Source organism: Molothrus ater, chromosome Z, assembly GCF_012460135.2.
Source record: "Molothrus ater isolate BHLD 08-10-18 breed brown headed cowbird chromosome Z, BPBGC_Mater_1.1, whole genome shotgun sequence".
NCBI lineage: Eukaryota > Metazoa > Chordata > Aves > Passeriformes > Icteridae > Molothrus > Molothrus ater.
This window is the reverse complement of record NC_050511.2, coordinates 8,378,637-8,399,471: the sequence shown is the minus strand read 5'-3', so window position 1 is coordinate 8,399,471 and position 20,835 is coordinate 8,378,637. Positions and strand designations below refer to the sequence as shown.

Below are 20,835 nucleotides of genomic sequence, written 5' to 3'. Positions count from 1 at the left end.
AGGCCTGGCCTGCGCCGTTTCCAGCACAGGAGGGACTGACCAGAGACTGAGTGAGCTCAGCTGCAGCCCGGGGAGGGACTTTCTCAGTTTGTCATCTCTTTTGGAGCAGCAAGGGGTTTTATTGTTTAATATTGTTTAGGTTTTATTGTTTAATAAACAGTTTTTTTCCACTTTTCTCCAAGGAGGTATTTTCTCCCGGACTGGTTGGGGGGAGGGGCCCATTGAATCTGCTTTCCTAGAGGAGCCCTTTGGGGGTTCTCTCCCAAATTTGCTCTGAACCAGGACAACTGTCCTTGCTGCTCTCCTGCTCCTCATGTCCCTCAACCCCAGGACCCAGAACTGGAGCAGAGGCCTTTGCAGTGCAAAGCAGTGCAGCAGGATCAGATCATGTTTCCTGCTCACTCCCCTGCTGCCTGTGCTCTCTGCTCAGGTAAGTGAGACCTTTCTCTGTTCAGCTTCTCAGCCAGTTATTCCAACCTCCTTTCCCTCTGCTTCCCTCCATCCTCACCGAAGTGCATCCTGTTTACTTCAGACTGAGTCTCCCCATTTGCCTCAGATTAAATGACTTGCACAGCTTCTCTCCACCTGCTGCACAGGAAACCGCCAGGCAAATGATGAATGCCACACAAACACTCCCAGGCCTGGGAAGCAGATACACTGTTAGCCTGGGCAGCGTGGGACGTCACACTAAATCACATCAGCCACGACTGAGTTACACTGCAGCATGCAAATCAGGGCTTAAAAGAGGTCAGCAAGGAGCTGGACGCAGGACAAGCACAGGAAATCCTGCAGCTAGAGCTGTTGTTCTTCCCTGGGATTTCACACAGTTATGGCAGCTGAGAAATCCCTCCCTGCCCCACAGACAGACAGACAGACAGACAGACAGACAGACAGACAGACAGACAGACAAACAGCTGTATCCCACCACAGGGAGCTCCTGAGGGATGTGAGTGTCAGTCCTCTCCTGGAGTGGGCTTGGCATACTGCTGGTCCATGTTTTCTGCTGCCTGTTGAGACATCTGCCCTCTGAGCCCACATATCCTGCAGTGATGCTGGGGTTGTGTTACACACTCCTCATCCATGCTCACTGACCCAACTGCATTGGACTGTCCATGAGGGTCTGAGCAAGGGCTGTGCAGGGAACAGCATTCCTGCTCATCTGACTGGAAGTGCAGGGCCCAAGCACTGCGTATCAGGCAGAAGCAGACAGGATAAAACAGTGCAGGAGAATTCCAGCAACATGCTGGGAAGCAGCTCAGGGAGTGCTCCCCTGGGGCACAGGCACACACACAAGCACTCATTTCCTTCTGGGAGACACTGCCAGCTGATATGGCCTGACCTGGCCAAAAGCTGCTCTGCAGGAAGGAGCCCAGGACAGACCTGGGTTTGGGCTCCCTGGCACACAGTGATGGGGATGGCAGCAGGGCTGGAGGTGGGGATGCTCCTGTCCCACCAGCAGACACAGATTACCACATGCACTGGTGACGTGTCCCTGCCCATGCCTCACCCTGACCCTGCCACCCAGCAGCAGGGGGTCTTCTGGGTCCTGTCTGGAGACAAAGATGAGGTACACTCTGAATAAAAAGCAAATCTGGATTCTGTGTTCGTGTAAGCTGTTAAAGCAGGAGACAGCCAGTTTTAACCACAATCCAGTCTTAAGACGCTGATCTGGCTCCAGCCCAAGTCTTTGTACTAAGCTCCTTGACATCCTGTTTAGAAAAGCATTATTAAAATCTAATTGCTTCATGCATATATTGCTGTTTTAATTATAGCAGAAGGAGGAGAGAGAGATAGGAGCAGTAATCCATCTCTCTGATACTAATACATTTTTGAAGAAGGAACTGTCCATGGGAAAAGCCAATCCAAGATCATCTGTGGAAACCAGAGGGAGATATTCCTAGTGATTGTCCACACTGCCAACAGCACAATCTCAGCGTGGCCAGGAGTGGCCTCCCTAAAGTCCTCTTTGCTTTGAGACACTGACTGGGATGCTGCACCTGAATTAATTTTATATGTTTGCTGCTGTGTCTCTGTTGTACCAAAATGTAATTACTTCAGAGCCATAGACCAGTTAAACCCATCTGCTCAGCTGGCTGCTGAAACTAATGGATATTCTTTGAAACAAAGTATTGCAAAATAGAGGCATGCTGGAAAGAAAATTACGTGGAAGTCATCAAGGTCCTTAAGGCAAGCACTTCCCAAAGTAATCTCTCCACTGCCAAGCGAGTCCCTCAAGTACCAAAGACGGAACAAGGTTAACCAGCAGCCAGCAGTTTCAGCAAAACAGTGGCAAAATAAACTATCTGACAAATAATTGCAGATGTAAGGACTAGAGGGGACCTGTTGACAGAGGCTCACTGACATTGATGCACATCCTTAACACTGAGTGGATAGGTGCACTACAGAAAAATCCTACACCAAAAATGCTTGTCAAGCACTGGAGGATGCTGCGCAGGGAAGTTGTGGTGTCACCAGTGCTGGAGGTATTTAAAAGATGACTGACACTCAGGGACATGGTTTAGTGATAGGCTTGGCAGCGCTGGGTGAACAGCTGGAACTATGACACAAAGCTGGTCACCACAGTGTCAGTGAAAGCCTCAAAACACCAGCAAACACGGCCTGATCCTTGCCTCACTCTTTGTATTGCTGGAGCTGGGACAGATGGACATGGCTGGGGCAGTGCTGCCAGGCAAACAGCCACCATTCCTCCTGGGGGCCCATAAAGGAGGGATCCTTAAAGGAGGTATCCTCCTTAAGGGAGGGATCTCCTTGATGGAGATGGCAGAGATCTTGTCACATCCGGGTACCACTTCTGGCTGCAGATTCCAATGGCATAGTCAGATCATCATCTCAGGAGGGGTCACTTCTCCCCAGGCTCTCTGTTTCCATTCTGATCTGAGCCCAGGCACTGACTCCTGGTATCACCCTGGTGTGAGGAAATCCCTGAAAGTCAGATGTGTTGTCAGGCTGCAGGTCTGGGGGGAGCTGGTAAGGACTGAACAAGAACCTGGTGATGTTTTCAGAGTGCTTCAAGGTGACAACCAGAGTTGTTCCTCTTCATAGGCACAAAGGAGATGCCTAAACTTGCTTAGAGGAGTGGTGGAAGCAATTGGTTTGCAGAATAATGTTCCCTCAACCCTCTATATCCCACTGCTTCTCCCACAAAACAGTTAATCCTGTGGATCCTGCATGTAAAGTGCTGGGAGATGCAGGCAGAAATGCCAAGGCATGGTGGTTTCTCCTGGCCCTTTGCTGGTCCAACTCTTCCCTCCTCTGTGAGGGAAGAGTGACCATCACTTGAGAGCTGGGTGAGACACAGCCCAGCAGGGGATGAGCCCATTACACTGCTGCATGCCTGGCATCAAGAACAATCCTGGAAAGAGACGTTTTCACAGCTGGCAACCAAGCAGGAAATAAAAGGAAGACAGAAAGGAGGCACTTGTGCTCAGAAAATGAAATCCAAATACTTGCATTAACGCCCTCTTTGCCATAAAGATGCATAACATCCTTAGGTGAGAGCTGTAACTGTCCTGAAGGTGAGAAGAAGGTAACTGGAGAAAGAGTGCCAGCTTCTCCCTAGCTTGTAAAATCCATAAGAAGTCTGGATCATCATGAATGGTTGTTTGCAATTTAAATTCCCCAGCAACCACCTGTAAATGAGTCAGCAATCCAGCAACAGCAGCAGAGAACCTGCAACAGAGCTGATTTATTCCAGCAATCCATGATTTAACCATAAAGGAAGGCATTGTTTTCTATATGACAATCTGGGGTTTGCATTCTATTGTGGTGTACATAATATGAGACAAATTCTCACCTCACTCCATGATTAAATCATCCTGTTGGAGGCATGGGATTACTGACTAAACAGGGCTCATTAGCATAATTCTGAGTCTTTGGATCACAGAAACTTGATTCATGTTCTCTACCTATGCAGAATCAAGCACAGTGGAGACCAGCCCTGGCAGATGTTGTTGGTACTTTGGTCTTCACTGAAACCACTTCCTCAATTTCAGTCCATATCCCCATGTGGAGATCTGGTACTGAGCCTTTCAAAGTCCTTGTGACCTCCATGCTGCCAGGTCCTCCCAAGACTTTATAAGTGAACTCTGCTAGATCAGCTGAGGAATGACTAAGAAATTTGAAATGCCAGTGAGGACACCAATCCATCCTCCCAAATAAACCTGAGATTTCATCCCAGTTTTTTCACTGAAAACTGCTCTTTTGTGGTGATTTTTCAGCTGGTTACTCTTCCTGTTTCTGGCTTAACTTCTGCACTCTTTGCACTCTCCTGGTTTAGCTCAGACATGCGCTTGCCATTTGGCTTGGCACCAGAACCACAGAAGGTTCCCTCAGGAGGGACAGGTAAAGCCAAAGATGGCTACAGAGGCTGAGGGTGAGAACAACACTCAGCCCCTGTGTAATCCATGGTGTAAGAGCAGCTGTCAGTCTATCAAACAGCCCAAATGTTTGATATTTCCTGTCACATAACAGACAAGAGCTTGTGTGGATTTTCTGCAACACAGGCAGGCAGTTCCAAGCCAGAAGGTGTTAATTAAGAAACTCTAGGTGAGTGTTAATGAAAGAAATTTTGAGAGGTGAGAGAAAGCAAAGAAGATGAACCCTTCTCACCTCCTGTCCCTGGTCCTGTGTGCCATGTTCTTAGTCACTGAAAAAAAAGGGAAAGGAGCTTTCTAGGAAGGAAAGAAATAAGGAGATGACAACTGTGCTGGATTGGTGTGTCTGTTCTTTGCCCTGGTGATGAAAAACAGGCTCTGAAAGGTCTTCATTTTAAGGTAATGGTTTCACCTACAGAAAGAGGCAGAAGGTAGTTTAAGGGGTGAACAGAGGTGTTGATATTCCAGACTGAGCCCAACAGAGACTACCAAGACTGTTGATGGCTGGAGGATTTGCACTGACCAGATTCTAAGAGTGCTGGGCTTGCTCAGCCCATAGCAGATGTAGTTCTGGGTGACCTAACAGGCACCTGCCTGCACCCAAGTGGAGGATATTAAGAAGACAGAAATGGACTATCTGTAGGAGTGCACAGCAGGAGAATGAGTCACAACAGCCATAAACTGAAACAGGGAAAGATTCAACGTGACATAAGAAAGTTTTTCTCCACTCTGACACTTAGTCATTGGAGCAAGACTCCAGAGTGGCTGTGAGATCTCCAGCCCTGGGTTTTTTCAAGAGAAGTCTAAGCCCTGAGCAGCCTTGTCTGATCTCAGGGCTGTATTTGCTCTGAGCTGGAGGCTGGACTAGAGATATCCCAACACCACCTCCAGCTGATGGTGCCTGTGGCTTTGCAATCCCAGGATGCTCTTCATCACCAAATGTGAACTGGAAGATGCTATTATCATTATGTTCTTCATCACCAAGTGTAAAGTGGAAGATGAGTCTTTCAGCTCCACCCTACTCTGCTATCTTATTGCAGACAGCATTTCTAAGCAAATATCCTCTTAAACTTTGTATAGCTCATAATGTCAGGAGCAGTGCAGACCAACACAGCCCTCAATTCCCAGCTCCTGGAGAACACTGACACAGAGGGAACCAGTTCCCCAGCACCCTGCTCCCAGGGTATTTAGATGCTGTGGAAGCTACACACACCAATTTGAATGTTGGTGTCAAAGGGGTAAAGAGAAGAAAAAAGTCCTTCAGTGAAAAATGACAACCAGGAAGCTCTGGAGAAAACCCATGGAGAGCAGAAGCCTGAGGCAGATAGTGACAGGACCAAGGAGGAAGCTGGAGTAGGAGTCTGTGAGAGCTGGCACGACAGGGATGAGATTGTTTCCCCATGCCTACCCACAAGTTGAAAAGCTGACATAAGAGGGGAGTTTATATAATCCCAGACATGTAGGACAGGTATATGTTATCCCACTATGCTTAAACCAGTGGCAGAAAAAATGATAACATGGGTTTAGTGTCAATAAATTCCCACTGTTACTGTAGCACCTTGTTGTTTCTGAGTGCTTGCAGTTTGATTGCTTAACACACAGGCTAAAAACCAAGCCATAATCAACAAAAGTGAGGAGCTCAGGAGTCTGTAAATGCACCTCTGTGGCCTGTTCTAAGCTGTCATTACCCCTTTGTAAAAGCTGTGAATCTCTCTCTGTAATGCTGCCTGACAATTCCCCTCTCATGTCCGTTAAGATCAAAAAGTGGAAGTAGATTTTATATCTTTTTAAACCCAGAAATAATGATTACAATTCACACAGCTTCAGCCAGTAACCTGAACACAACAATGACGCTTCCTGGAGCTAAAACAGAGCTTTCACTAAAAGACAAGGTGTTTTGACCTGAAGGAGTTTGAGGGATGCAGACAAGCTAGTGCCATGCTAAATAGGTGTGCTCAAGCCCTTGTTAATTTGGTCAGCTGCCAAATCCCATTATATCTCTGTCTGCTGATTTTAAAGAGCTTTCCCTCATTGCAAATCCCTCCCCATATAGGTGCCTTTAGGATGAAATCAAATTATATTTTGTTAAAATATATTTAGATATTATATGGTATTGCATTACATACTATATATTACATAATATTTGATACGTGCATACAATATAGAATACAATTGTATTACATGTACAATCTTAAAGTACACATTTTAAGTGATAAGTTATAAAGCTTAATTTACTGGCAATGTCCTCAAAACCTCCTTGAAATTATGTTTCCTAGGCCTTAGGTCAACCATCTTGGTCTTTCAAGACTTATTTTCCATTTCTACTTCCCATCAATCAGTCAATCAATGGGTCAATCAATCAATCAGTCAATCCCCTCCACTACAGAGTCAACCTTGGATGTGTGCAGAGACCCCTTCCTAGTTACATTTAAAGTTCTGCTGCTCCCAGCTCTCTTTAACAGAATCCACACAGGTGTTTTGTAGTGCTTCTTATTTTAAGCAGGGTGATTATTTCCAGAGAAAGTCCATGTTCAACCATTCTTTGAAGCACAAGTAGTATCTTGACAAGGGTTTACCACAGGTCTGAGCCAAACACTAATTGTAAGTAAGGCTGAAAGCCCATGGAGTACCATGTGTAAAAGGGAGCGTGGTGGTGTTTAAGAGATCTCATGTTGATAGACAAGTGATTCTTTCTGAAGCAGGGGAAACAGGTCAATTGCAACGTTTAAAGTTTCCCCTGAGTCCTTCACATAATGTGTGGCATTTCTGTAGCTCTTCCCAGCCCAATCCACACAAGCTTTTCAAAAACCTGGGCTTACTCACTCAGGGAGCAGCAGGGGCAAGGTGCACTCAGGGGTTTCACTAAAGCCTGCAGAAAGCCAAAAGCACAGGCTGTGAAGCACAGGCACAAAGGCTGTACCTCTCCAGTGAACCCCTAGAGAGAAGATACGGATTGGAAATACCAATTGCCTTGTCTTGTTAACCCCTGCTCAGCCTGCCACCACCACTGAGGATTTCAAAGATAAGGAAACTGAGGACTGGAGCTCCCTCTGCCAAGCCATATCTCCTTCTTCCATTCCAGGCAGTAGTGCTGTCCCATTTTCTTGCTGCTTTTCTAAGTCAGAGCTCAGACTAACCTTGACTTGAAATGCAGGTCTGATTGCAGAAGGCTTTGCCTATCACACAGGCATCTGAAAAATCATGGCTGGCAGCACATCCCTGGCTATGAGCAGGGTAAAAGCACTCTCAAAAATGAAATTTCCCCACACAGCAAGGCACAAGCAACTTGGAGTTTTCCCTGTCACTGCAGAAGGGATGGCAGATCCTTCTGCAAGTCTTTACACCCCACAGCCAGTCAGGATTTCCATCCCAAGGCACTGCACTTCAGGTCCAAGCTACCCCAGGCTCTCCCGGTTGCAGAAGCAGGACTCACATCCCTCTCTTTTGCTGGTGCTTTAGGCTGGAAAACCCCATGAGGTTGAGCTGAGTGAGACAGCACCTCCACAGCCCTGCCTTTAGCCTCCTAGCAGCAGACAAGAAGAGATTTGTCAGGGTGGGCTTCCATTTCACTTGTGCAGCCTAACTTTTTCAGCCCTCAGGTTGCAGGAGTCATTTGGGCTGCAGTGTTTTTACAGCACAGGTTTTAAAGCACAGCTTTTCTTCTTGAGCAGGAAGTTCTAATTGAAACCAAATCCATCAGCTTTTTGCTCAGCTCTGTTATGAACTCAAACCAAGAGGCAAACCCTGGCATGCTCTTGTTGTTGTTGTTGTTGTTATTGACATGAAATAAACAAAACCATTAATTTCCTGCACTCCCACTGAATATCCATTGGTTGGCCAGGCCAGATAAAAGGAGAGCCTTTGAGTTCATTGCCCTGGCTTAGCATGTTGCTTCAGTGCAGATCAAAGCAGGAAAACTAATCCTGGAGAGGGATGAGCATCCTCCAGTCTCACAGCTGCATTTGCAAAGTTGTTTCTGGTCATTCTGGTGTCTAACTGTTTTGGCATCTTACTTCTGACAGCAAGTCTATATAATCATCAAAAAGTCAGATGAGGCAAAAAAATAAGAAAGCAGTAACTGAGCAGTGCTGATATTCATGCTCCCTCCTGTGCTTCTGGGAAGGATCCTTTCCCCTCTCCTCAGGATATAAGAAACAACACCAGTAACCACGTGGGGAGATTTCTGGTCTAGTTGAGCAAGGTTAGCATGCACCCAGACAGCACAGGCTTGCAGGGAAAGGCAATGACTTTTATTAACTCAAATAATACATATCTGGAGAATTAAATACTAGCTTTAGGGCAAAAGCACTTCTCCTTCCTTCCCAGGAATAATTATTTGTGTAATGGAAAGTGCTATCTGTACCCACATACTTTGATTACTGTGTTTGAGAGCATCCTGACCACAACAGCCCCAGCCCCCTGGGAAGGGCAGCAGTTACTACACCTGATCAACCTAACAGCCTTAATCTGATGCATTTCCTGGGGGAATTTCAGGAGATGATAGGGATCAGGAAGCTGAAAAAGGTAAATGCAGCAACTATCCAGAAAAGAAAACCATTCCATTTAATCTCACTTTTCAGAAGATAAATGGAACAAGTCAACAACCTATAAGTGCCTGAAATGCATCATTCCTAATGCAAATTTACCAAAGAAATCATGCTGCACCAATCTGATTTCTTTTTGCAACAGCACCTTGTGGACTGGAAAGGCGTGGAAGTCATTAACCATGACCTCGGGAAGACTTTGCCATTGTCTCCCTTGATATTCTGATCCTGAAGTGAGACAATAGATCTACATAAAGTGAGTAGAAACTGGTAAGACCCAGCTGAATATTTGTACCCAGAGCTGTCAGCACTGAGATGTGTGTAACTCTCACAGCTCTGGTGGGGATCTGGTCAGAGTTTCTGTAAGTGCTTGGATAGTGGGACAGACGGGAAGGCTGCAGGTGTCCAGGAAGGCAGGACTGGAATTTGAAATTACTTTGCTGGACCAGAAATATGATCTGGAAAACCTGCATGTGAATTAGCAAGGACAGACACAAGATACTTGAAGAGAGCAGGGACAATCCCCAGCACAAATACAGGACTGTGGGGATGGAGTGTTCTGCCATCAGGGTTGGAGTTAGAGGGATAATCACCTGGATGGGATCTGGCACTCCTGTGAAACAGTAAAACAGCCAGCTCAGCCACTGCAGAGGAATGGGAGCACCATGGGCAGGCATGTGAAGGGATCTCTTTGTGCTGGGGAGGACAGCACCCACAGGACATGGTGCAGCAAGGGCACAGTTCATGGAAGGTGCTCTGGGGGATAACAAGATTTCAGCCCAACAGTGGGAGGTTGGAAAACATGACATTATCCTGGCAGAACAGATCTCTGCACTGACCAGACCCCATGAGGGGGGAGGAGGTCAGGCACACCTTAGATTGAGAGCAGTGGGATTACTGGCAGCTCCCTGGTGAGATATGGGAGTAGAGGCGACCAGGGGATGTTTGCCCTAAAACGGCCTCACATAGTCCTGGCATCCCTTCTCACAAAATCAGTCAGTGAATTGGAGCATAACAGTTTCCCTCCAGGAGAACCTCAGAGCTGCTTTGATTGTAGCCATCACTGCATCTCACACAGCCAGCAGGACTGTAAGTCAGACCCTCTTCTCCTCTGCTTCACAGGGCTCTTCCTTTTCTCCACAGGATAAAAATAATCCTCCTGCGTCAGTTCCATCTCTGTGAGAAGTGAGACATTTTATTCATCGGCGATCCCTTCCCTTCTCTCATTTAAACATTTCTGCCTTGACCCCATCAAATCAATTTGTGCAAGGGACATTTATTTGCCCTGCCTGCAGGTGTAGGTGTCTCCGTTTCTTTTCTTTTGGAGAAGGCTGGGAGGTGGCCCAAGCATGAGCTGGGGAGAGGCTCAGGAAGGGCTGGAAGCAGCGTGATGGTTTCGATCAGGGCATGCAGGGGCAGGAAGGGCTTCAGATGGATCCACCCAGAGTCACAAAACCCACAGGTGAAGTCTGCAAGCAAAGGGCTTTTTACAGCAATGCATTTGGGGTGTGTTTTACAATGGCACAGACACAATCTCCCAGGCAGGGAGCTGCCCTCTGTGTCTCCACAGGCAGCCTCAGCCCTTTCCAGCCCAGGCCGGCTGTTTGGGGAAGGCGGTGTCAGGCTCTGGCACAGGCCCAGGAGGAGTTGCAGGAATGTGCCAGATATCAAGCTGTTCCTTTGGCCCTCATAGCTGCATTTCTTCCTATTCCATGTCATGACAAATTTCCTGCATTTGTCACTGTAGCAAATACCACCAGGCTGTGCAATGAGGAATGCTGTCCCAGAGCTCCCAGTCAATGCCCAGGGACAAGGTATCACAGAATCGCAGAACCTTAAGGGGTTGGAAAGGACCTCAAAGACCATCCAGTCTCAACCCCCACCTTTCCATGGGCAAGCACACATCCCACTAGATGGGGCTGCTCAAGGCATTATCCAACCTGGCTTTGAACACTGCCTGGGTTATGGTACCCACAGCCTCCCTGAGCAACCTGTCCTGTGGTCTAACCAATCTCACAGAAAAAGAATTGTTCCTAATTTCCCCTCTCAATTTGTATCTATTCTCCTTGTAGAGCTCCAAGAAGAGTAAAAGCCCACCTTCTCCAAGCTCTGGGGCATTACTGGATTCTGGAAGGCAAGGCAAAAACATGATGGGAAAGGGTCTTGCAAATGAAGACCAGTGTCCTGTTCTTCATCCCTGCCGAGTGAGTTCTTAGGTGCTCAAAACACTACACAACCATGAGCTGGAGAGAATCAGTTACATTTCTCCACCTTAACTGCATGACCAGTGGACACCATGGCAAACAGAGGCCAAGCCTACACTGTGGAGGTAGAGAGCCAACAAGGAGCTGCTGACCTACATCCCAGGATTTTGTGTGCTTTTTTGGCCAGGTCCCCCATGGGGTGCCTGCTCCTTCCCACTTGTACTATGATCCAGCTTCTCATCCCTTTGCTCATACCACTGCCATCTCTTCCCTCTGCCCCTGGCTCCACTTCCTAATTTTCTTCAGTTTTTCAGTGACCTGGCTGGCTCAGCTTGGAACCTTGGGCTCAACAATCTGTGACATTGTGCAGGAAGATGGCAGGAGAGCCTTCCAGGATCTGGGCCCTGGTGGGACAGGGCTGTCCATCACTGCACCCCAAATGCAGCTCCATTCCTAATGTATGTCTGTATTGGATGTGTCAGCAGGAGGGAAGAGGCTGTAGGAGAGTAGATCCGTGGTGCCTATGGACAAATGTCACTTGGCTGCTGTGGCTCCAAGGGAGATGGCTGTCCTCATCCTACTCAACATGGAGAGGAGCTGTATCTCATCCAAGGACATACAGAGTCCAGGACCATGGCTGGGTCTTGTTCTCATGACAAGCCATCACCTTGTCCTTCAAACACGCCCTGTGGCTTAGGGGCTGAGCTAACAAGCTCTCCTCCTTCATTCCCCTGTGCAGAGCCAGTACTCAGGAATAGCTGCACTCCTGAGAGTGGCTTGGGGCTCTCTGGCATAAAATCAGCTCACCCTCAGATGACCTGGAGGATAAGCACCCGTGTTATCTCCTTCTTCAGGCCACTCTATTCAGTTCTGGCAGGGGGGCTGAACACTGAACTGTCTCTGCAGAGCAGGTTGGTGGCTGGCAGTCCTACACTCACACCCAGCCATTGCTGGAAGAATGAGAGCCTCCCAAAAAGCCTCCACTGCTGGCTCTGCCAAAGCCATGCTTTGAAAACAGCTTGTTCCTCTGGGGGTCCCTCTGCCCTTGTACTGGGGCTGTTATCCAGGCAAAGAACTGGTGATTTCTCAGGATACCCCAATTTCCAGGATGGGATTTAAGTCATCTGCAGAGAAACAAATGCACAGAGGACAAATAAAGAAACAGGAAGAACAGGTGAGCCAAGCAGCTGCTGTGAGGTTGAGCAGTGCCTCACTTGCCATAATATTGGCCTGTGCTTTCTGCCAAGGCACTGAAGAAAGCTGAGGCTCTGGCTCAAAGAGGAACTGTGCAAGCTGAACAGACATATTCAGGCAATTTCAGATCTAACCAAAATGAAAGTCCTTTGAAAACATACGGCAAGGCTCCTTCTCATGCATTAGGCATTTCCCAGGACAGGCAGCATTGGGCTCTTCAGGCGGCAGAGGAGCAAAGTCCAGACTGGTGGGACTTGGGGAGCTCTAGGATGGCAGACACCAAAGAACAGACACAATCTGTGCACAAAGGAAAGGGATACAAAGCCTGCAGATAAAACAGTGCTTGTAGCAACACAACAGCACCAATGGGGAAGGAAATGAAAGGGAAGGTGTAAACAAGGCACAACTAGAAACCAATTTTGCTCAGCCAAATTGAGATCTCAGTTACTAAGGGCAGCAAATCCAAGGACACACACCAGATTTATGCCCAGGCAGTCTTGACTATTACTGATCACAATACCAAATCCCCCTAGTATTTTTCTCCAAACCACTAGTATTGCAAAATGGAGCAGTCTCACATCACTTTCAAACAGGCAACTCTTTTTATTATACAGACCTTCAAAGAAAAAAACTAAAAAGTCAAAGTCAGTCTTCTTGTCTTTGTCAGTATCCCCTTGACAGCACACAGCACCTCACAGAATGAGACTTGCACTTTAGAAATTATTCATAAGTACTATGGATTTTTTGTAAAATGGGACCTTTTCTTGCTTCAGTTGCCAGTGTTTCCATTTAACGTACTAAACACATTTCACCCTGACCACTGGGAATTGACTTAAAATAACTTGTAAATATGCTGATGTTCTCTCTCCAACAACTGCCAAACACAGCAGCCACAGAAAGGGACATTACATAACAAAAAAAGGTTGAAGATGTGGCCAGCAACAGCAAAAGCAAGAAAAATTCCAGCTCTTGACCTTGGGGTTCAACAATGCTTCTGCTACATGGAGCTGTCTTCCCCCTTCACATACATTGATACAACCCAACAGTTATTGCACCAAAAGCAAAAAAACCAAATTTAATGGGAGTATTCAAGTCCTGTTGAACTACCCCTGCTAGTTTGGGTTAGCTCTCCAAACATGCTGAGTATCTGAGGCTGCCACACCTCTGTTCAGGATCCAGAATCCTTTGCAACTGTGAGGCAACACTCTTGGACACCTGGATTTGTACACAGTGACTATGCCCAGGGTGTCCAGTTAAATATCCAAAGGCTTCCATTTTGCCCAGGAGCTGTAGCCTGCTGGCACATGGACCATCTCATTTCCCAAGTAACAGCTTCCCAGGCTTAGACAGTCCCTTCATTTTATCTCAGGCTATGCTAGACTGGGAGGAACCTGATGTGGGACAGTGGAGGGAGAAGAGATCCTATGGGGATGCAAAGGTCCTCCTGCTAATGGCTTTCCTAGCACAATGTCAGGGCAGGAACTCATGGAGGGCAAGGAGAAGGCAGAAGGGGCACAGGAGCTGTGTTTGCTGTGCTCCCTTTGGTGGTTGCTGATTTATAGTTATGAGTCACAGGTCTATGCAGCAAAACAGCCTCAGGCCACAAGCAATGCTGCTCACACCCTGGTGAGCTCCACACCAGTGGCACAGCCTCCTGCTGGGACCTGTAGGCCCCGAACCCAGGGACTGCCACAGCAGCCACCTCCAGACCTTCCTGCTCCAAGGCAGCCTCAGAGCCACCTGTCTGTAGACGTCTCCAGCCTCCTCTTCTTGAAGGCCTCAGCACTGGGTTTCCTTCCCACACCAAAGAATAAACACCTGTGCATATACCCCTACATGGCCTACAAAAGTGGCACAGAAAGCTGTGAGCAGTCAGACACAGGGTTTCACACGTCCCTGGATGCACCCCATGTTCCTCAGCTCTCCCCCTAACAGTACAGAGAGCAGCTACCTGCAACTAGACTAAATAACAGGGGAGGGACTGAAAAGAAACCAAAATGCATTTTCAAATTTCAGAGTAAGCCATCAAGCTGCAGGTCAGCTTTTATGAGACCCAAGCTCATTTGTAATGCGCTTCCTTATCCGGAGGCCAAACTGGCTCGGGAGGAGGCAATCCTCATGAAGGCAGGGCACAGCAGCACACCAAATTCCTCCAGCACTGCTTGTGCTTTGTGCTTCTGGGTCACTGAGCAATTAGCCAGTTCTGAAGAGACACTGAGAAAATTGGCCATGGCTTGAGCAGCACAGAAGGCACTGAGAGAGAAGTATTTGCATGAAAACAGAGGGACTAAGAATTACACTGCTAGGAGAGCAAAACTTGACCTGTTTGGAGAGGAGAGACAAGTGCTTTTCTCTCAGACAGAATGAGAACTGCTGGGATAGGAAATTTAGGGACAAAAAATCTTCCCTCAGTACTAAACAGCTCACCAATCCAGGACTGACGTGACCTTGGAGAATGGATCTAATCCATAGCTTCCTTCCTTAAACACAGTCAGATGTGCAGACAGACTGCACATGTTGCAACAGAAGGAGGGAGCTCAAGTTTGTATTTCTGTATTTACATGCTGGTTGGTTGATCTCTTACACCTCCCACAGCTACAGAAAAACACTAAGGACAGAAAAAATCTCCTGATCCTTTACTCCTTCAAGTTACTCCCTGTCACCCTAGGTAATATAAACAAAAGACTACAAAGCAGTTCATGATGAAGCACCCCACTCTCTGTTCACAGTGTTCCAGGCTAGAACCTGCTCTGGACATCAGTGGCATCTCAGTGAAACTGGAAACAGGCATGAACCCAGGGTCCCTTCCTGAGACCACTTGTGTGCAGTGGGTGCTTCTGGGGAGTGTGAAGGAGGAAGAAACCTCAGGCCCCAGGAGATTTCTGTGCTGGGATACAGTGCTGGGGAGGGGGACTGAAGAGGTTGAGGAGGAGATTTCAATCACTCTCCTACTGTCTCCTTTAAAACTTTTGTAAAGACACTTACACCAACTTTCTCCAAATCCCCTTCCCTCTTTCATCTCCTTAAAACCCCAACATACTCCCATGGTCCATCACAGTTCCCAAATCCCTCCCAGACCCTGCCATCAGCTATGGCCAAAAAGCCACTGTGCTTCAGGAAGCAAAACTCAATGCTCCTTCCTTGGCTGAACAGCCTAGGGCTGGATCTGGCTGAGGGCAAAATTGTCAGGGCTGCAAAGATGCAACGAGTCAGAGTCCAGAGGTGACACTGGCTGGTGTGATAAGGCACAGAGAGAGCAGAGCAGCTGCCCAGCACGTGCACATGGATGTGAAGGCTCAGAGCCAGCCCACACCCCTTGCCATCCCCACATTACAAGCTGGTCACAGCCACACAGCATCAGACCCACAGGTGTGTGCCTGCAGCTCCTGAACATGCATAGTCCTGGCACTGTGTCTTGGTGTGGGCAAGCAGCTGTGTTCCCCTTCCCACTCCACTCCCGCCCAGCTAGACCCAGTCAATTAGGATTTACTGCCTGGGAAGAAATTCAGTTGTTACCAAGAAACAGAAAAAGAGATGCTTTGCATGTGAAGAAACCAGGAGCAAGAACAGAGATTAACATCCTAAATAATCCAAGATAAATATCCAAGACAAGCATCGGGCCAAGAAATTGTCTGCCTCCCTGGCATCCATCCTGGGTACTGGCCAAGAAATTTGCCTTAGCCTCAGCAAATTCTGTATTGCAACTTTTATTTGATCTGCTTTCTCTTCTATTCCTACTCTGCTGTGCCCTCCTAAAATTTCTAAAAAACATTGCACACTGTTTTTTCACTATATTCCGTTTACTTTTGGCATTGGCAGAGGTTAAGCCAGGCTACTTTAGCAGTTTTAAAAAATAAACCAAAGCCTATGAGCATACATTCTTCTGACTGTGATGACAAAATGCTTTAATTTCTTCCAACCCTCGAACGAAACCCGGAAGGCTCACTAATTAAACAGCTCTGCCCCAAACTGATTCTTCTTACAGCAATGCTTCCCTTGGGTGAACTCAACCACCAAGGTCGTTACAAATTAGAAATGATACTTTATTAGTTAAACAATTCCTGCCTGACATCCGCTGCAATATTTAAAGAGCGCTTGGAGTCTAAAAGTGGCTTGGATGACAGCAGAAAGTCACTTGTTCCTACTGCTGTATCTCAAAATACTGCAGGCATTTCTGTCCCCCCACTTCTGAGCAGAAACACCCAAACTAGTTTCACCTCATGGAAATAAATACAGCTTGGGGCAAGGGGATCTCTCTGTCCTGCCCCAGAGACTTCAGTCTGTGGGGATAGGGCGATATCCAGGACTCAGTTCCCCATGGCACAGACACATGGACACCCACTGTGTTTGACATCTCTTGTACACAGGACCCCTGTGCTCTCTGTGTGCCCTTGACACAAATGCCTGATGGGTGGCACAGACTCTGTCCCCAGCTTCCTCTCAACAAGAAATGCACCTTTTCCCATGAGCCGTTATGAGTTTAGGATGCCAAAACTCACAAGGAATTTTAGACCTTTTTTTAAGATTTTACTATGTGTCTTGGTAAAAGTTACTTCTGAAAACACCAACTGAGTGCTTTCGAGAAGTTCCCCCCTTGGCATATTTGTTCTGCCAAGTGTTCATAAATGAGACTGTGCTAATATAGCTGACAGCAAAACTCAGACTATTAAATAACACTTCTTAAAGATCCCCAAGTGTTTTACGAACATGAATTAATTAAGCTGCAGGCCAACCCTGCAAATTATTTAAAGAGATCTTGAACCTTCCTTCCTTGCTCAAGGACATGAAGAGAGGAAGGGACCAAGTTCTGATGAGAACCAAAGCATCCTTATCATTCCCATTTCCACTTATCCACCACACCAGCTTTAACTAACAACCAAAACCCAATAAACGAATAAACCCATTCAGAATGGCTGAAATTTCACCAGGATGACATTAATTCAGTCCCTTTTGTAAGCTCTATCTTGCAATAGCTAAGGAATATGCAGAACATGAAGCAGACAGAACTGTGTCTATTTTTAGGGCAAGTTTGGGGTTTGGAATGATGTGGCTAATTAGAGTTCTCCCAAAACAGGTTGATTTGTCTGAGAGTTTTACTTGTCAAAAGCAATTGTCCCAGCTGTTTGAGAAGGCAACCCTTGTGGCCTCAGTGTGAAACAGAGGGGTAGTGGGACCTGGATGGGCCCCTGACTGCCCTGTCTCTTTGGCATCCTGGGTTCTGCCAGAACAGCCTGGGACACCCAGGTACTGAGCCAGGCATGGACAGGTTTTTCTATCTGCAAGGAGGCAGCTGGGATGTCAGGACTCCTCTGCACAGTTTTGGACCCTCTTAACTTACAAAAAGCTCTGGCAGTTCTGCGACTGTCAACTCCAGCCTGAGGAATCCCAGAAAAGAGGGAAAAGTTGAGTCATTTTACAGAGGAAAGCTGGTTGCACAGGATAAGGGTGTAAAGAGCACACTGAGCTAATCTTTGGAGGAACCTGGATCAATACTCTGGGAATGTATCTGACTTCCTACCATGAGATTATATTCTTGCAAACACAGCTGAAGGCTTGCTGCTAAGGACACAAAGGCTGGTGCTGGCAAAGGAAGGAGATAGGAGCACACACTGGATGGCACAGCCTGTTCTGACAGGGCTTGATGTCCCTCTGCTAAAACATTCTCTTCCATATCTTTCAGGGTGGCTGCAGTCAAGAAACCCCCACACACAACCAGTCGTGCCTGAACATCCCTCCTTCCTCTCCACATGTGTGGGGAAGGTTTAGTTCAGTGTTCACTGTACCTCCAAACCTAACCAGGCCAGCAGAAGACAAATGGTTTAATAATATCAGAGCAGTAGAGTCCATTTCCATCCCATTTATACCTTGTGTGGGATGTAGTTACATGTTGGTTGATGGTCAGCAGTAAGCACTGGAGTTACTCCTAAACTCACAGTTTAGATTGCTTTGTCAACAACATGCAATTTGCCTTTAAAGAAGGTCAGCAAAGAGAAATGACAACATCCATAACTGCATGGAGGGCAGCTGCTGGCCACCAGGAGCAGAAGGAGACACTTGAATTCACACCTGAAGGACAGGATGCCATCCAGAGGGACCCAGACAAGCCTGAGAGGTGGCCAATGGGAACAACATAAAGTTCCAGGCCATGTGGAAGTGCTGCACTTGGGTCAGGGCAGCCCCTGGTGCCAGCACAGGCTGGGCATGAACAGCCCCAGAGCAGCCCTGCCCAGAAGGGCTTGGGGGTGCTGTGGGTGAGAGGCTGCACATGGCCCAGCCATGGCACTCACAGCCCAGAGAGCCAAACGTGTCCTGGGCTGCACCCAGAGCCCCGTGGGCAGCAGGGCAGGGAGGGGATTCTGCCCCTCTGCTCTGCTCTGCTGAGAGTTCTCAGGAGTTCTGAGCAACCTGGTCTAGTGGAAGGTATCCCTGCCCAGGGCAGGGGTTTGGAACTAGAGGGTCTTCTAGGTCTCTCCCAGACCAAACCCTTCTGTGACTCTGGCCCACAGTGCAGTGTTGCTGGGGACTGATCAGTCCACGGCTGGGGTGAAGAGGAGAGCAGCCACATTTATGTGTGTGTGACTCCTCTCCCCTGCTCAAGTCCTGTGTGGGCAGGGTCCATGGCAGACACTCTGCTCATCCATGCCCAGGAAGGACTCATAAATCACCAAGGAAACTTATCCTGAGTCAACCTGACGACAACCCAGAGAGCTTCGACAGTCTCAGTCTGAAGTTTTGCAGGAAATAGAAAAGTGTGAAGCATATGAGAGATTCTTCTCTCCAGCTTCCACACCTCAGCCCCAAACAAAGCGCCATGTTTTCTATACCCTCTCTGCACAGGGAAGATTCACATTTCCAGCAGCAGCCAGCTGCAGGAACCTTTTTAAAATAATTTTGAAGACTCTAGAGTGACACTAGTGTGATTAGTTCCTGGCCAAAGACCCTGCCTAATACAGCAGACTAGTAGAGTATATAAAACATTTGGGAGTACATAAATAAAAGATGATCATCTTGAGAGATTGCTTTCTTGGATCAGTTCTAAAAAGCCTGAAACTGAAAGACTTCACTTAACACAAGACAACTGGATATGAGAATTGCAAGGGCGTAAAAGGGCATTGCATTTACAGCCATTCAACTCATAGCTGGATGAAGACCAGAAAGAAAATCCAGTAATAGATCCATGTAAGAGATGCTATCATCCTTCACAATTGGCCCTCATGGATGGGTGAAAAAACACTTCACCAGCCCAGAGAGGCAAATGTTTGCCTCTCTCCAAGTCTCCTTACATGTTAGATGTGCTTGCTCATTTACAGGAAAGTTGACAGGGTGGTCAGGGACAGGTTCTGATGCAGGAGCACAAGAAAACAGGCAGCATGGTTTGTGTGGGAGGGCTTGGGCAAGAGTTAGGTTCTCCTTTACTTCATTTCAAGGAGTTTTGCAAATAAAACCCAAAACTCAGAAAATGTGTGAACTTTGGGAAACAAATGAACATCTGCAGAGCTTCTGGACCAGAGCTTGTGTGAACCATAGTGATGACTGGGGGCAGGAAACCCCCTTCCCACCAGTCCCCACTCCTTACCAGAAGCAAACTGAGGCTTCTTGCCCAAACAGGAACAGACACAAGGATTTAACATCTCAGACATCCTACACAAAAGGCTTGAGGTAATTGTGAGTACCTCGCTAGAGAGAGAAGCTTTGCCAACACCCTTGCACGGAAGGAGAGGGGACAGTGACAAGGCCTGAAGAGACCTTCTGTGGCTGGGGGAACGCAGCTCATCCTTACCTTGGGCTTCTTGCGCAGGTTGGGAGAGAGCTTCAAGCAGGTGATGAGGCCTCGTTCATCTCCAACAATGATTACAGGGTCAGCAGGATTAAACTGCACATGTGTTGTTTTATTTTTCTTCTGGGTCACCACTAGCTGGGAGCAGAGAGGCTCAAGTTTATTAACATTCAGATCAAACACATGGGCCTGGGGGAAAAAAAAAACAAAGACCGCAAAAGGGATTAATTAGGCAAGAGCATCTCTCGGTGACAGAATGATGGCTAGAGAAATCAGAAAGAAAAGGTCCTGTTGATAAAACGTCCCAGCCAGAGCACACAATTACCATCTGTGCTCAGGGTCTTCTTTTAAGTAACCAGTGTGCATAAGTCAGCTGCTGCTTGTGAGAAGTGCCCCTCTCCTGCAGGGGCTCACAGACAAGGACCACTTCCCTGCTGTGGGTGCAAGCCTTGGCAAGTTTCCAGCTGATCTGGGCTGGAGAAGGCTCAGAGCCAGCACTGCTAACCCCACAGACCCTAATCTCCCTTCTCAGTGTGAGTAATGAGACAAACAGGCATTAAATCAGAGTCTAACACAGACTGATGCCCAAAATGGGGAATGCTGTCAGAAATTCTCATTACTGCTTATTACAGAACTCTCTAACATTTTCAGCTCAATAATAACAATGATAAAGACACAAACCAGTAAGTTATGGGGAAGTGATAGGGACAGCCATAGTATGA

At 47.4% G+C, this 20,835-nt stretch overlaps 1 protein-coding gene across 1 annotated transcript in view; it reads right to left on the bottom strand.

Moving 5' to 3' along the window:
* The window catches only part of DNAI1 (dynein axonemal intermediate chain 1), a 141,376-nt gene that overhangs the window by 8,843 nt on the left and 111,698 nt on the right, over positions 1 to 20,835 (bottom strand). The window contains exon 19 of the mRNA XM_036402527.1: positions 20,117 to 20,302. Coding sequence (XP_036258420.1) covers positions 20,117 to 20,302 — 186 coding nt within the window. The remainder of the gene's footprint in view (positions 1 to 20,116; positions 20,303 to 20,835) is intronic.